The following is a 16701-nucleotide window of genomic DNA, read 5'->3' as shown; positions in this document are numbered from 1 at the left end:
GTTAGCTGCTGCTGCTGCTCAGTATCGCGGTCCTAGGCGTGCTCATCTTGTGCAGGGCCAGAGGGCTGCTGCTTCTACTTGCCCATAGAACAATGGGGTGTCTGGCATGATGGATGAGAGGGGGGCATGAGGATGTGGTGAGACCATGGAGGGAGAGGACTGGCAGGTAGGTAGGTAGAGGGAAAGGCGCTCTGAAGCCAGCTCCCCATGTTGTGACCTGGCACCCAGCACATGGCTCCAGACTTTGGGGAGACTCTGTAGTCACTGACCGCCCACCACCCCTGGCCTGGCCACCTCCACTGAGCAGCCTTCTCTACCTCACCCTGAGGGGTGCACAGAGGAGCTGGAAGACCAGCTTGTCTTGGGTTATGGGGAGAAGCTGGGGTCACATCAACCAGGCCCGTGTGTCCCTCATAGGAAGTGAGATGCAGTGACAGCATGGATGGTGACTAAGGCCCCAAAGTCCCTGCTTCTGCCTCCCCAGAGGCGTCACAGCCAGGCCAGCGCTGAGGAGAACTGCCTGTGTAAACAGCCCAGAGGAGAGGAGGGGATGCTACATATGACAAACAGTTGCAAATAAATTAAAAAGCACCACTATGGCTTGTGCCCAGCTCCACAGGCCAGAATCTTGGCCCAGGAAGAGCAAGCACTAGGGGATTACAGCTGGGGACCTACTCCTTCCTGTAGTCAGCATCCTGCCTCCCTACCTCAAGGGCTCAGAGGAAGGTGCCTGTGAGTTACAGTACCCTGGGGCTCCTATGTCTACCCCTCTCACACCTCCTAGCCAATACCCTGTCATTTCCCAAAGTTTCCAGAAATGGCTGGGCCCACCGGGCTTTTGATAAGCAGCCAAATCCAGGCCCTGCTTGTTTCAGTCTCATGCTTCCCAGTATGAACCATTTCTCCATAGGTGAGTATGGGGATGTGGGGACCCCACTCCCGGAAGGCTCCATTGGCATAGGGAGTCAGGATTACATGCCTTGTGTTGGTCTGGCTTGGGGGTATTGTGTGAGGCAGGTTAGACATCACCCTATAACCCACTAAGCCCATGAACCAAAGAGGCAAGATACTAACCAGCTATCCTCTCAGGGTGCCTCTGGCTGGACCTGCTCCTCCCTCTCCTCCTTGTGTTTGCCTCCAGGCACCATCCATCTCTTGGCTAGCCCAGCTCTACATGGCTATTTCACTCCACACTTCTGGTGTCCAGCAATTACATGGGTCTCTGGTTTGTGTGCAAGGAAGATGAACACAGGAAGCTGCCCCCTTCAGGGAGTCTTAGATGCCTCATCCAGCCCTGGGAAACTCCATACAGCCTTACTTCCACACTCAGTGTACTGGGGTGGGGGGGTCTTCTCAGCACAATCTTTCTAGCGAAGTGTCACAGACTGGATTATTAAATATCTTGAACCAAATGCTAACTTCACATACAAAATCAGAGCTCTGGCCTCAAAAAAAATTCAGTCTGGCTCTACAAGGCCAGTACTGTGGGCACAGCAGAAGAGTAGTAGCTCTTCTGCTGACATATAGTCCCCACTCCGCCCTGCGGCCCTCCCGTGTAGCCCCTACTATTCCTGTAGGCATTTTGAGTTTACAAACCTGGTCTCCAGTCCCTTCTACAACCTTACTAAGCTGCCCCTTTGCTGACCCAGAGCCTTTCAGGAAATCAATCAACCAACATTTAATGGTCACCTCACCTAGCCCTTCTACAACCTGAATTCCAGCTTCATGATAAAGCATCACCTGGGAACCCAGCTTGATCCTAAACTCCTTCCCCATACCTTCTCACTTCCACTGCAGCTCTCAGACTCCATCCTCCTTTTTGGAGCCCAGAACCTCCCTCTTGCCAGCTACTCTCCACAGTACCTTAGCCCCTCCATCACATGCCTCATAAGCAGGACGCGGATGACTCCTGCTATTTGGGCAGCTCTTAGGTAGAAACAAGAGCCCCAGGGACCTTTCAAATGTGGAGAGCCATCACTGCCACCCAAGCCTAGATGGGCTTTGAAAGCAGGGGAGGTAGGCCTGGGGCACTGGCATCCTGGTCTGTCTTATCTTGATTTCCTCAGTAAGGCTGAGGTGTCAGGGGTTAGGGTGGGCAGTAGAGCCTATTTTTGACATTTCCAGAGGAATGACCCAGGCCTGAAGGTTTCATACTGCTACCTTGTGCCCAGCTCTGGCATCAAGTTCTGCTTGGTCTGCACAATCATGTCCATAGTGCAACTCTGGCACCTCTGCAAGGCCCAGATCCTCTGCAGGGAACCCCTGGGCTGCTAGAGGCAGACGGCTCCCCTACTGTGGTGGCCCAGACTCATACCATTATGCCTATGGTACCATGGGGGCTCCATGGCACTCCTGGCCTATGGGCTGGTTCTTGGGCAGATGTGGCCTGCAGCAAGCTCCCCAGTTGTGGGCCACCCAGACCTTTCTGAGGAAGGATCCTACCCTGCTTCCAGTTCCCTTGGTCAAGATTGTGCCAGGACAGACCTAGCTGGAGAAAAATGCCTCTTCTCTAGCCCAGCTTCCCCTCATGGATAGGTGCAGAGGAGCAATAGCAGGACCAGCAAGTCTTCCCGCCCAGCTCCACGGCTCTCAGGTCTCTAAGCATTGCCCTCCTCAAGCCATCAGCACATCCACCTGTCCCTTTCCCCCCAAATACCTTAAACTTTCAGTCTCGGGGCTTAAAAATTCCAAAGAAAATACTAACTGCTTCTGGGACCAAAGTTAGGGGCTCCATTGGGAGGGGAGCAGCCTGAGGACTGAGCTGCACGGCGCCCTGCCTGTAGTCTCTTGCTTTGTCCCACCACCAGCCTCTGCCCCTAGTGAGGCGGGTTCCAGCAGGTAGATCCTGGCCTCCTGGGGCAGGACATGGTCTGGCGTGCTGGCATCCACCTCACACTCGGATCTGGTACCCGTTGAGGTCTGGCATAGCTTTGGGCTCTGGTGGCTTCTTCTCACCCGAGGGCCTGCAGGGAGGAAGAGGAGAGCAGTAGAGGGAGTAGGTGATCAGCAGGGAGATGGTGGAGAGGAGCAAGTGGTAGCTGCCCCTCGTCATCTCCCCTTCCATTCTCCAGGACATCAGCAGAAGACAGGAAGCAGTGTGACTTTCAGACCAGCCAGCCTGTTCTCGGCAGTGGTTGTCCGGTGGTCTTGTATGCCTCTTGCTTTTTACAGGAAGTTAGCTAATTGGGCGGGGAGGGCATGGATAACATAAATCTTCCACTATAAATCTTCCTGAGGGAACTCAGGTCAAGTCAATAGTGGGTATTCTGGTGCCAGAGTCTATTTAGTATCCCTTAATCCATAGGTGGCCTCTGAATGACAATTATATGTAAAGCATAGTAATATACAGGAATGAAATCAGAGCATAAGGCTTGATGTTTTAATGGCTCCTCCCCCCATTTACACACAAAAGCTGTATTCAAGATCATCGACCTTGGTTGCATAGAGCCCAGGGTCATGTTCAAGCTGAGCAGACTGCTGAAGAGCTTGAAGCTCTGATTGCTCCTCCAGTCCCCCCTCCCACACAGCCCTCTGCTCCTGCCTCAGACTTGCTGTCTGAATCCTGCCAGTGCACACAGGGTAACCAGAAGGTCATTGAGGAGACTTCTGGGAGGAAATGGCACCATGTTACTGTGAGTGATGTCAAGGCAGAAACAGGTACCCTCAATCCCAAGTCACTGCCCTCCCGTAGAAATACAAAAGAGAGAAGGGTAGGGAGAAGTGGCAAAGCCAGAGGAAAAGCAGAAAGTCTTGGGGGCCCTTTCCCCCGGCCCCCCGCAGTCCCCCCCACTTACCGTCTCTCACTGCGGCTGTTCCTGCGGTGGGGGCTGGATTGGGCCCGCTGCGGGGAGGAGACGTCTTTCTTCCGGTCCTTGGTAGGAGAGGGAGGTCCTGTTCCTTTGCCAATCTAGATGGAAGGAAGAAAGGGAAGCATACTCCATGGCTGTCCCAGAGTCCCTGCCCTGCCCTGCCCTGCCCTGCCTGCCCTGTGGAGAGCCACTGGTCCCTGGAAGCTGTCCTAGACATGGTCCAAGAAGCCTCAGGGGACCTCTACTGTGCCTAGATGTCTTCCCAAACCTTTTTCCCAGGCACTAAAGCCACTAGGGAAGCAACTCTTCATCAGGACTGTCCCCTCCCCACCAGGCCTGTCACAAATTACAAATTGCTCAGGAAAAGGCCCATTTACCCAGGCCAGCCAAGCTTGTGCTAGGAGCCTATCACCTTCAAAATGGTGAGCCAGGGGCTGGGAGTTTGGCCTAGTGGTTAAAGTGCTCGCCTAGCATGCATGAAGACCCGGGTTCGATTCCTTGGTACCACATACATAGAAAAAAGCTGGAAGTGGTGCTGAGGCTCAAGTGGTAGAGCTCTAGCCTTGAGAAAGTCCAAGGACAGTGCTCAGGCCCTGAGCTCAAACCCAGGACTGGCAAAAAAAAAAAAAAATGGTGAGCCAATCAGAAGTCAGACTAATAGCTGTGCCTCTGATTAAGGGAGAAAAAAAAAGGAGAAAAACAAAGGAATCATCTTCAGCATGGTCATCTTGCCTTGAGTTTTCAAACCATGGTCTGCAGTGTGAGTTGGAGAGAGTCCTTAGTGCGGAAGAGACCTGAGAATCATAGCACCAGAGCACTAACCACTGGCTCCACCTGCCTTTGACATACTGCTATTCCCAGAATCAAGAGCCAGCACTCAGGCCCACCTCTCTAGTGAAGAGAATCGCTCAGGAGCAGAGTGTAACCCTTTAATCTACTTGGGGCTCACTGCTGCTGAATCAGCACTAGGGCCTCTGCCTGAACACTGCAGGTGACCATGACAAACCTGATGCCCCTCATGGGGCCCTACCAGCCTCTCAATGTCTATTGCAAATCTCTAAGCCACCAGCTCCTCCTCTTCCCCCAGCTCCCCACACCTGCTGACTTCTGGGAACTGTTAGGAGAATGAAGGGGACGGGAAGGCATCAAAGCTGGTTGCAGAGGTGCCTAAAGGGAAAGGCCATTGTGAAGCAGCTCAGAAAAACAAGGAGAGCCTGAACACACTGGAGATGCCCTGATGGGCCTCACATCACCTGCTCAGGGGTACCCGGGGAGAGCCCCAAATTCTGTCTGCTGGAGGGTTAGCTCAATTGCTGTAGGTACAACAGACTCCCTACCTCCACTACCACCCTTACTGTCCTCCCATGACCTTTCTTCTTTCTTCCCAATCGTTGGCTGCAGGCAGTGAGCTGGGGGATCAAGTCAGCAGGCACACAAGAAGCCTGATGGAAGTTGCTCACCACCCTGCCTGCCCTTTTCCCAGATATGACAAGGTATCAGACCAATTCACCTGCACTCCAAAGTCTCCTGGCCTGAAGTACCAGGGCACTGCCTTGCTTTCTAGTCCAAGACCTACCACTATGCAAACCCACCAGCTGTCCTTGATCTATCCGCCCCAGGACCATAACAATGAGAGACCTTTACATGGAGCCCGCCCCCGTTGTAAGCAGATACCACCAAGCACATAGCCCTGAATCTCCACGCCATGAGGACAGCAGGGGAAGGGCAGGGAGAGGGGCCCCAAGGGGAAACAGCCTTGGTCTGCAGAGCCTGACCTTGAGCCTCATGTCTCGGGCATGTCGCTCCAGCTCCTTGCGGAAGTCATCTCGTCCCAGCCTCTCCACGTCCAGCACTGAGTGCTTCCACTCAATCTGCTCCACGCTGTGGGGGTCATGGGACACGCACTGGCCCAGCTTCACCTTCTTCAGCACGTGCCAGCAGCGGCCATAGGCTGCCTCATAGTCCAGGACGAGCTCGCTGAGCGTGCGGAAGGCGGGCGGCTTGTACATCAAGTCCTCCCGCCGGCTCATGCCCAGGGCCCCATAGCGGCCCCCGAAGTTCACTCCCAACACGATGTGGCGGAAGTAGTTCCCTGAGAAGTAGGTCTTGAAGCTGATGGGGAAGCGTTCCAGGGTGGGCATGCTGTTGGTGAGGTAACTGGCGGGTCACCCAAGCTAAGGAAAGGGCCAGGAAAGGCACCTGACCAAGGCGGGGGCAGTGACAGCTCCATTCACGGGGCATGTGCGAGCACTACGGGCCTCTGGACTAACAACCCCTCTGGAAAGCAGGGTCCTTGCCCTCGCCTCCTGAACCCGTCCTGAACTGGAGGTCTTAGGGACAGCTTCCTTGTTCCCCCTAAGCTGTGTTCCTCTGAGTTCTAAGCTGGCTGCCTGCTTCTGGGTGGCAGATAACACATTCAAAGGCTGGAGCAGGGAGCATGGTGATGTGATGGGAAGGGGAGGGGGGACACATGCTACTGGCCTTGAGTTGGGAAGCTGAGTAGTGGGCCCCCAGGAATTTATGACAGTGTTTTATACAAAACAAACAAACAAAAACATTGGGGGACTCTCCTGGGGGCTTGTTCTGTCCCTAGGGTGACCAAAGCTGCCGACTCAGCAACAAGTCTACTTCTGCCCTTGAGACATTGCTGGGAAACCCTTTGCTTTCAAGACTCTATCATAAACATGCATGTTCCAGATGTGTCAACACTGGGCCACACAACTGCTTCTTTCTCTCAGACTGTTTGGCCCAAGTGGACAATACTGTGTCCACAAGACTCAAAATGGAGCTCCCCCACAAACCTGGGAAGGGAGTAAGGAGGACTGAGGCCTGAGCCTCTTAGGCCATTCCATCTTGGGGCAATTTCTCCATCCTTTCAGGGACTTCTTCCCTCTGGAGAGGTTCCTCGACTTAAAGGCTCCTTCAGCTAGGGGCCAAGTGCAGGAGTCCATGGAGAGAGCCCTGGACCTCCATCAGACCCTGCCCCTCCCCTTTCCACAGCAGGAAGCTGAGGCTGAGGAAGGATACATTCCCAGGATCACTGCTTCCAGGCATTTGATTGGCAGAGCCTCTTTGGTCATTTCCTTGGCCAGGTCCATCAGCCTGTGGAGAAGGGAGGAAAACACCTTCAGCCCCTTCCAGTGGGGAAAAGACAGGAAGAGGTAGACGAATGGAGGTTTAACCCCAGGCTGCTCTCAGTCTAGGCCCAGTCCTTCCCTCCTCTCCCTCAAGCCTGGAGCCTGAGAAGGTGAGAGACACAGCCAGAGGCCATCAGGAAGGAGACCTACTTCTCATTCCTCTCCCTCCTTCCACTTCCTCTTCCCATTCAGGCTGCAGCTCCCAGACCTCTGGTGGAAGAGGGGTACATAAATGGAGGCTCCCCTCCGCCCCAACACCACTACCTTGAGCTCCATCGTGCTGGGGCTTTACAAGGCAGTGGTTGGGGGTGGAGACCTCGGCATTGATCTTGTCCCCTTCTAGAGTACAGTGCACATTCTTCACCCAACCACACTTTAGGAAGAGCTTGCTGACTGAGGGCAAGTGCTCCCCTTTCAGAGTAGCCTGGTGCCCACCCAGCCTGCTCCTGAACTTGAAATTCAGGCCATTTCCAGAGAGCCAGTTCTGCAGGGCTGCCTCCTTCTTCCTCCCTGAAGGCTGCCTTCAGCCCTGGGGCTTTGCCCAGGAAGCTGCCTGGACTCCAGCATCCCCTGTTAGATCCTGGGGGACCCAAGTACCCAGCAGCTGCAAAATCAGAGCAAAGCTTGGCAGGGAAGCTGAGTTCCACCCAGGGGCTCTGAAAGGGGGCAATTAGGTAATCATTTAAAGCATCTTTCTTGAGAAAGCAGAGTACACATGGAGAGATGTGGAAAATTTACTTTTGGGGATTGGAGAGCAGGGTGGGGGAGGCAGGGGCTGGTTCAGTGCACTCTCCCTGAGCTGCTGTTGCTATCTATCTATCTATCTATCTATTTATTTATTTGTTTATTTATTCATTTATTGCTCAAGACTAGTGCTCTATCACTTGAGCCACAGCTTCACTTCTGACTTTCCTGGAGGTAATTTGTTGGAGATGGTCTCACACTTTCCTGCCAAGGCTGGCTTTGAACTGTGATCTCAGATCTCAGCCTCTAGGCTACAACAACTACAGGCATAAGCCACCAGCTAGATGCTCTTTTTTAAGTGGTTAAGAGTCCCATGGACTTTCCTGCCCCAGGCTGGCTTTGAACCATGATCCTTAGATCTTAGCCTCTTGAGCAGCTAGGATTACAGGTGTGAGCTGCTGGTACTTGGCTTACATGAACTTCTAACACTAAGGAGTTTTAAGGTATCTCAGGGCAGAGCCCCTAGACTCAGCCTCTGGCTTCCCTTCCTTTCATCCTGGTAGTTCCACTGTCTGTGATAGGTTTTTCCTCTTTATGATACCCTTAGGGACCCAGGGTGGTACCTGACCCAGGGACTTCCTTTGTGAGAGTCTCCATCTACCCTCTAAGCTGCTACTTAAAAGCAAACCACAGAGGACCTTCTCTACCTACCCCCACTCCCATCCCTTACCCCATCCAATCCAGCCGGGGGTTACTATGAGCTGGGCTGGGAGACAGGCCTCCATACTTACCCTGTCAGAGGTCTGCTCTTCTTAATTTCAAAGAACTGTGTCCCTGTGTGATTGTACCTGTGGGTACCAGCTAAGGGCTTTCTGGTCTGAAAGAGGGTGTGTCCTTTCTCTCCTACTCCTCACCCCCTCTACAGGCTTCCCTCAGACCCTGGATCCCGAATGCTGGCTAGGTAAGGATTCCATAATGTCTGCCACTGGGCGCCCTGGGTGGTGGTCAGGGCCTGGCTCTCCAGGAGGAGGAAAGTAGGACACAGCATGAAATTTCTCCTTCCCCCCTCTAGTTCCCTCTCCTTCCTCTTTTCATCTTTGACTTCCTTTTTCCCCTACTTGGCCTCCCTTCCAAGGGCAGAATACTGAGCCAGTCTTTTCCGGTGGATTTCCCCAGTGGGAGAGAAGAGAAGATTGGGAGTTCAGGTACAGCCAGCCACTTGCTCTCATGGCATTTTTAGTTCCCTGGTCTGGCCTTTTCCCACTGGGGACCCAGTTCTTCCCCCTTGAATTCCTCCTGCAGGAGAGGTGAGGCTGGAGTAGTAAACAGCTCTGGGGCAGAGGCTCAGGCTGGAGGTTGCAGGATATAGGCAAATGGGGACTCAAGTGTCCAGTTCTTTGTAGGTTGGCAGGCGCCCTCTTGTGAGGGAAGAAAAAGGGAAGAGTCAGGGGAAAATTTCAAGAAGCAACCTCCCAGAGCACACCATCCGTTTTCCTTACCTTTACCTCCCTCACCTTTAAAGTCAGATTTTTCAATAGTCCTAAGGATGAGGGAGGACTGAGGCTATCTCCTCCCTAGCAGGTTGCTCAGAATCATTTCCCTCTCTTTACCCCAGTAAGCGTGCACGAGGATGCACGCACACGCATGCACACACACACGCACACACACACACACACACACACACACACACACACACACACACATACGCACAGCAAGAGGGTTCACCACGCATCAGACAAATAATTGCTCTCAGCTCCAGGGAACACAGAGATACAGAGATGGCCGATAGCCGAGTCCCTGGAGTTGGGGAGGGAAGCAGCTCTGCTGATCTCTTTCTAGCCTTGTCTAAAACAAGCCCCACTTGGGCTCTGGGCACTGTTCGTTCTACTCAGTGGTGGCCATAGCTGTGGAGCAGAGGATACTGCAGCTCCCTGATGTAGCGCTGCACAGCTTCCAGGCGCTCAGGGACGGGTGTAGTCGGCTGGAAAGTAGGCACACTCGGTATGGGAATCTAGGGATGGAGAAAGAGCTCTGGTCACATGACGTGGGATACATCTCCCAACCTGTTAATTTGTAAGTATAACGCCCCTAGACCAGTGCCACCCCACTATCATTGCCCCTCCCCTCCGTCCTTTGAGTTTCTTGGTTCCATTTGCACAGATATACATTGAGTATTATGACATTATATGGTCACCCTTTCTCCACCCACTCATCCGCCCACTCCCCTTAAGCTCCAACTCCCTCCTTGTGCTCCATTTTGATCAAGTGCCTGTTGACTGTTCAGATGGGTCACATCATGGAACCCTGCCCCTTCCTATACCATGATAGTCCATTTGGTCATGTATTCATGACTGTGCCCAGTCACTTTGGAGGAGGTCTCTTCAGCACATTCTTCTCTCACCAGCACCACACCCCATGTAGTACAGACAAATGGCCAACAAGGCAGTCCTCCCCACCAGAAGGGATTTCCCAGCACTAAGCTCAGAAAGGGAAGACAGTGGATGAGTCAGTAGGCTGTGAAGGCTAGGATGCAAGGGGTCAGGTGAGAAGTAGCAGACCCTACAGCTATGCTGTAGTCATCAGACAATGTCCAGGAAAGAAGTAGTTATGCAATAAGTGAGAGAGGCCCAGGGAGCCAGGAGATGCACTGGTGAGTGCCTCTAGGGTTTCAGAACTGACTTCCTGTACAGAAGAAATAGGCCTCCAGGGGCAAGGCCCACCCCTCTGTGCTCTTCCTGTCCAGCTTAGCCAGCTGTGAGCTGGCCTCAGACCCTTCATACAGACCCAATAGGCCACTCTCTGGCCTCCCAAGGCCACACAGCTCTCCTATGTTGGCAGATGTAGGAAGAAGAAAAGCCTAAAGGGGTATCAGAAGCCCCTCTGCAAACTCAGGGTAGGACTGTGTGGGGGAGCTCTGTTCCTTCCTTCTTTTCCTTAGTCTGCTCTCCAGTGCTGGAGAAACTAAGCCTACAGAGTACAGACTCTGCAATCACGTGGCTGCCAAGGGCTCATACAGGAAGGGAAGTGACATACCAGTTATCACCACACTCTTAGGCCTGGGGTGTTGCGGACAGTGGGGAACAGAGGCAGTGTCTAGCAGATATTCTTGCTGGGGGGAAATGCAGAGGGGAAGGACCCTGGCTCCAGAGTCACAGCTGGATATAAATGTCCCTTCCTTTGTATCTCCACCACTTTAGCCAGTCCTCTCCTTCCTGTTTGGACAGTCCCCAGCAGCTGACCTCTCTGCCTGAGGAAGCTATTTCCCCTTTCACATCACTCCCCTCCTCCTCCAACTCTGGCCAGCTATCACAGTCACCAGAAGAAAACAGGCCTCTTCCTCCTGCCTACCCTGTGCCAAATGGACTCCAGAATTCTCCAAAGGCTTGGCTGGCCTCCCCCATGCGGAGGATATTTGATTGGCGAGGTGGGAAAGGTAACTACAGGAGTTATTAAGCTGGTTCCTATAAATAGCATGGCACATCCACCTGGTCACCTGACCTCAGGTGGCATCCTCTGTGTGGCAGGACCACCTCTACGAGCTTGTTAAGTGGGGACCCAGCCACCTGGAGGAATGTGAAGCACCCTCCTACAGAAAGTTTCAAATAGGAAGGGAGCCTGAGTCCAAGAATCATTCACCCAAGCTCATGAAGATCCAGGCTTGGGCGAGGGCTAGACAGTAGGCATGGATGTATCATGGGCATGTGCCATCCAGAGCAAGGGCTCAGGAAACAGCGGCTCTGTGAGAAGAGTCAAAACCCAGGTGAGATTCCCATGGGAGGTCTCAAAGGCCACCATCACCGATGCTAAGCCGGAAGGCGCTATCCAGTGAGCTCCTTGAATCATATCAACCCATGTAAACTGCACTCCACCTATTCCCAAATGTTCATTGCAAACACAGATTCACTCATTCCCAGTCAAGAAACTTGGTGTATCCAGATGGCCAAGCCAGTTTGGGCCTGGTTGTTGGGATTGTCCCACAACCCCTACCTTCCTACCCATGAAATGAGGGTAAGGAAAAACTTCCTTGCCTTTTATTGTTGGTGCTAAGTACTGGTGTTCTACCATTGCAGTCACATCTCTACTTTCAAGCTTTTTACTGGTTAAGTGGAGAATTGGAGATTAGAATCTCTCAGATTTATCTGTCCAGGCTACCTTCCAACTATTATCTTCAGATCTTAGCCTACTGAGTAGCTAGGATTATAGCATGAACCTAATGCCAAGGAAAAGAGTATCTTGTTCCTTGCTCCAGGAATTGACAGCTTTGAGGCCTAGAATCCTCTGACTTGAAGGAGCTTCTCCATCCAGCACAATGAGGCCTGGGGAAAGCCAAGTGTCTGCAGCTACATATATGGCCAGAAGGCAGGATGGTCCAGTGATGAGCAGAGCAGATTCAAACACTGGACACTATGGAATCCTAGCTCTGCCTTCATAATGCAACTGAACTTTTCCAGGTCTCAGATGCCCACTTTCTAAAATGGGCATTGTAACAGAATGACATTAAGATGCTGTGTGAAGACACCAAGAACAGGGTCTGACACATAGTGAAGACTCAATTCTGGTTAACCATCTGGTATATACCAAAGATAGGACCCAGACAATGAGGCCCTTTAAGAGATATCCAAATTCCCATTCTGTACGCATCAGTAACCAGACCCACAGTCAGACTTTTAGCCACCGAGTTTGGTTAAGTAGTTGTGAGGCTTGTAAAGGTAATGGCAGCTTGCAACACAAAGAGCGATTAATATCTGAGCGAGTATAACAGGCTGCTGACACTGAGATCCTTCTAGAAACTAGTCATTTGTCATATCAGCATCATCCTCACAGAAGCTCTTTCCCTAAGTGCTTAAGGGGTGTTCTGCTGCATGCCTACTCTGTTACATAAGTAGGCACCTACTAGATGCTCATCAAATAAGGTATTGCATGCTTCATGTTACCATTTCCTGTCAATCTCCCACTGCAGCAGGCATTACCACTGTGTCCATTTTATAGCTGTGATGGCCAGAGGCAAGGAGATTGCATATTTTCCTCACAGAAGTTGTTATGAAAAAGCAAAGATTTGAACACAGTGAATGTCCCTCCAGAGTGCTCTCCTTCAGTCACACTACCCTGAAGCCTCAGGATGCAGCTGAATGCAGAGACTTGGCAAGTCACAAACCAGGAAGGCAGGCTGGGAAGGTGGGGGAGGAGCTGGCTTGTGGCAAAATAGGGGAAAGAGAATCTCTGCCCAGCCCCAGCTGCCATGTAGGATTGCAGATTCTGTGTTCCAATCTCATTTTCTGTAAAGATGCCAGAACCCTGAATCCTTATGTGCGAAAGCTTCCCATTTTAACTTCTGGCACATGCTGTATTTAAAGACATTATGCAGTCCCAACAAAGCCCTTCTTGGGCTCATCCATCCCAGCACAACCTCTGCAGGTGCCTCTGTACTAGTACCACCTGCATGGCTATTCAGGGTGGAGCCTCTCTGCAGCTGGTAGACTGTCCCCCAACCACAGCTGTCCTTCTTGAGAGTCTCCCAGGATCTTTCACACTTCTCAGACCTGAACTTGATTGACTTCTTTCTGCTCTGGACCATGGAAGAAAAGCACCTTCTCCATTGGAGACACCTTTCCCAAAGAATTGAGGATGAAAAAATGTCAAAGTAACACAAACTTCTCATGAATTTCTTTCTACCTTACCAGGGTCCTGTCTCCATTCACTTCCCTAGGTAGCTTTACTCTTTCCTCCATGTCTTTACTGAAATGGAAGACTGAAGATGATATGAGAGACCCCTCCTAGCACGCATTTTTCAGTCCCCAGGAAGAGTGAGTTTTAGGAAGCAAGATGGCTGGAGAGCTGTCTGCTCAGCCAACTTTCCCATATGAGACAAGTGTGTGGCTTTCGTTCCATTGGCACAGATGCTCTGAGAGCCATCCAGTCTTCCCTCCTTATGAAGGGAAGGGAGAAAAAGTAACTGAATGCGTGTAACCAGTACTCAGGGCAGAGCGTGTGTGTGTGGGGGGGGGGGGGCTGTACAGTTTGTTAAGTATCTTTACACCTGATTTATCATTCCATCTTGCTCACAACCAACCCCATTTTACAGATGAGAGCACTGTGATTCAAATAGGCGTGCACAAGGCCGCAAAGACAATCAGTAGAGTCAAACGAAAGACTTTCTCTTCCAGTTTATCCCAAGTTGGGGGAAAAGGGGAGAAGAGGGAAGGAATCAGAGAGCTGGATCCCAAAATGTATGCTTTAGAGTATCCAGTACCATGACCATTTTAAGAATAAAACATTGATCACACATGACCATGTATGCACTAAATAAATTATAAATCTAGAGGACAGTGATGCAGTCATTTAACATCAACCTATATTCTCCCCTCTGGAAACATTAGGTGGCAGTTTAACCTTTAACCTCTGATTCTTTGACCCTCCCCTCAGGAGACATTTTCTCATAACTCTCCCAATAACCTGGTAAAAATCCAACAGGCCGTTTGTCCCCCTCTATGTTACACTAATTCCATTGTCTCTGCCCCCTCCCTTCTCACCAGAGCAGACAGGACCAAACAGTGAGCTCTGAGGAGTGTCCAGAGGACTCCACGCTGAGAACAGTGCTTCCTTAGACAAATACATTAAGGAGGAAAAAAAGAAAACCATCCTTTGCCATACAGCACTGTGCAGCCCACACATCTCCAGTACACAAGTGCCCTTTCTGTGCCAGGCACACACAGGAGACTTTGGAGAGACAAAGATAGGTGAGACCCAGCTGCTGCCTTCCTTGACAACATGGATACAACCAAAGGATTGCTGCTGCGCTGCTGAGGAAAGACTCCAGCCCATGCAGAAAAAGCCTCCAACTCTTCTCCAGAGCACTTCTTCTAATTTCCCCAAACCTAGCGTCCAACAGAGCTGGGAAGCTGAAGGCCAAAGACCTGGCATGGAGTCCCAGCCCTGCCACTTACTGCCTGTGGATGCCTGGTTTCCCACTTTGAGCTTTTGCATCTCCAAGTTGTTCAGAAGACTCAGGAGAGTTCAATGAGATAATGCAAGAAAACAGTTTCTCTCACTAGAAAGATGCCCCCCCCCCACTCCCCAGCCAGTGATTCCTGACCTGTCAGCTCACAGTTCTCTGGCGTAGCTAGTGTCCTCATCCAAAACAGATGGTCAAGCCACATCTGTGTGCTCGTTCATCTGTGGTCCCACCCATAAATGAACCTCGTAAAACCATCCCAACAGCAGTGGGCAGCAAGTTCTGGATCAGGAATGGGCTGTCTTTATTTCTAAAAGTGTAACCCCACCGGCAATTCCCAACCCTGTGCATGGAAGCAAGGGTGTACCGCCTTGCCCTTTGAGCTCCAGGGTCATCAGCTCCCGGGCTCGTCTCCTTCCTGGCCCACCCCACCTCACCTTGGGCAGGTCCGAGGCTCCGCGGATCCTCTGCGCCACCTTCTCCCCATCAGGGTGGATCTTGGCCACGTGCTTCCACATCCTCTCCCAGGTGGCCTCGTCCACGGGCAGACCACCTCTGTTGATGAAGAAAGGGACCCCCCCGTCTCGCAGGTCCTCGTCCCCTTCCTCCTCCGGATCATCATCTCTCTGGGCTGAAGCCCCTTCACTGCTCTCCAAACGCCGGATCCCGGGGTGGGCGGCGGCGGCGGCGGCGGCGGCAGCAGCGACAGGGACAGCACTGCTGCCAGCCCCGACCACCTTCTTCCCCACGGGCATCCCTGAATCCTCGACGGGGGTGGAAGGATGTGCCAGGAAAAAAAAATGGGCGGGAAAAAAATAGGTGGCTCACAGGAGGCCTCCCACACGCCAGCTGCAGAGACGACCCACGGCCCCGCAGGGCGCCGCGCCTTTAAGACAGCAGGGCGTGGCTCCCGTACAATAAAATACTACTAGGTGAGAAAGAGGCGGACAACCGGCTGAAGTCAGAGCCGGGGGGCTGCCGCGGGGCGGGGTCAGCCTTGTTAGGTTTGGAAATCGGGGTCCAGGCCGCACACCCCGACTTGGCAGCCTCCACGAAGCACCCCCGTTTGGCAGCAAAAACAATGACAGGCGGCCATCTAGGATGGCAGAGGGGAGGGGGACGAGCCGGAGGGAACGGGAGACCAGGCCGCTCGGGCCGGCGACCGTGGAAAGCCGGGCCCCGCAGTGTCCACGCCGACGGGGCGTCCCGAATCCCAGCGCGCGCGCGTGTGTCGGCGGGGCGGGGGGAGGGAAGGATAATTTTCTTTTTTTCTGCAAAAACCCTGGCAGGCTCAGCCCCGTGCGCGCGGCCCCGGCGGCCGGCAGGGCGCGGTGAGCTCCCGAGCCCCCGGCGGGAGGACGGCGCCGGGGGGCGATTTCGCCAGCCGGACGCGACCAGTCGGGGTGCCGAGCCTCGGGGCGCAGCCGGCGCGGCCCGGGGAAAGGGCGCGCGCGGACTCGCACATTCCCACCCCCCGCCGCCCGCGGCGGGCTCCCCGCACCAAGCGGGCTTTGTCTGCGCCCTCCCGGGCTCCCTCGCCCCCGCGGGTCCCCGGCCCCGCGCGTCTCAGCGGGCGGACGGCGGGCACCCGGCGCGGCGCTGCGCCGGTGGCGCCATGGCGGGGCGCAGGTTGGACGCCGGGGTCCGGGGCTCAGCGGGACCGGGCTGGGCGGCGCGCACAGGCCAGGCGGAGGTCACCGAGCGGCGGGCTCCGGCCCCAGGGTCGCCGCCCCGGATGGGCTGCAGCATGGAGGGCGGCGCGGCCCGGGGGAGGGGGCGGAGGATGCTCCGTGGCGGGTCGCCGGAGCTCCCGCTGCCCGGCGGAGGAGGCGGAGGAGGGGACCCCGGGCGGGGCGGCCACGGCCGGAGGATGAGCTGCCGGCCAGCGACAAAGCCAGAGCGAGCGCGGGCTGCGCGCGGCCCCCGGGAGCAGCTTGCGCCCCGCGGAGCCCGGCGACAAATCCACCGATCGCAGCGCCGCGGTTCTCCAAGGCTGAGGCCTCCGCAGCCGCCCCTTCCGCCCCAGGGCCCCGCGGCTGCCCGCCGGTACCCGGTCCGCCCGCCGCCCACCCGGCACGACCGGGGCCAGCGCCGCGCATGCGCCTGGTCCCCCCCTTAA

General features: G+C 54.0%; 1 protein-coding gene across 1 annotated transcript; it reads right to left on the bottom strand.

Annotated features, from left to right (window-relative positions):
- Nucleotides 1-947: 947 nt before the first annotated feature.
- Nucleotides 948-16264, bottom strand: Vash1 (vasohibin 1). The gene is made up of 7 exons (XM_090344551.1): nt 15020-16264; nt 9553-9641; nt 8422-8478; nt 6837-6911; nt 5585-5966; nt 3795-3907; nt 948-2963 (listed from the first exon to the last, which is right to left on the bottom strand). Exons 1-7 carry the CDS (start codon nt 15335-15337, stop codon nt 2891-2893), a joined length of 1107 nt encoding a protein of 368 aa, XP_090200677.1. The 5' UTR covers nt 15338-16264; the 3' UTR covers nt 948-2890.
- Nucleotides 16265-16701: the final 437 nt, after the last annotated feature.

The sequence above is a fragment of the Megascapheus bottae genome, chromosome 14 (genome assembly GCF_031878675.1).
Source record: "Megascapheus bottae isolate mThoBot1 chromosome 14, mThoBot2.hap1, whole genome shotgun sequence".
Taxonomy (NCBI): Eukaryota; Metazoa; Chordata; class Mammalia; order Rodentia; family Geomyidae; genus Megascapheus; species Megascapheus bottae.
The sequence above is the reverse complement of the archived record's forward strand: the minus strand, read 5'-3'. Positions and strand labels throughout refer to the sequence as shown.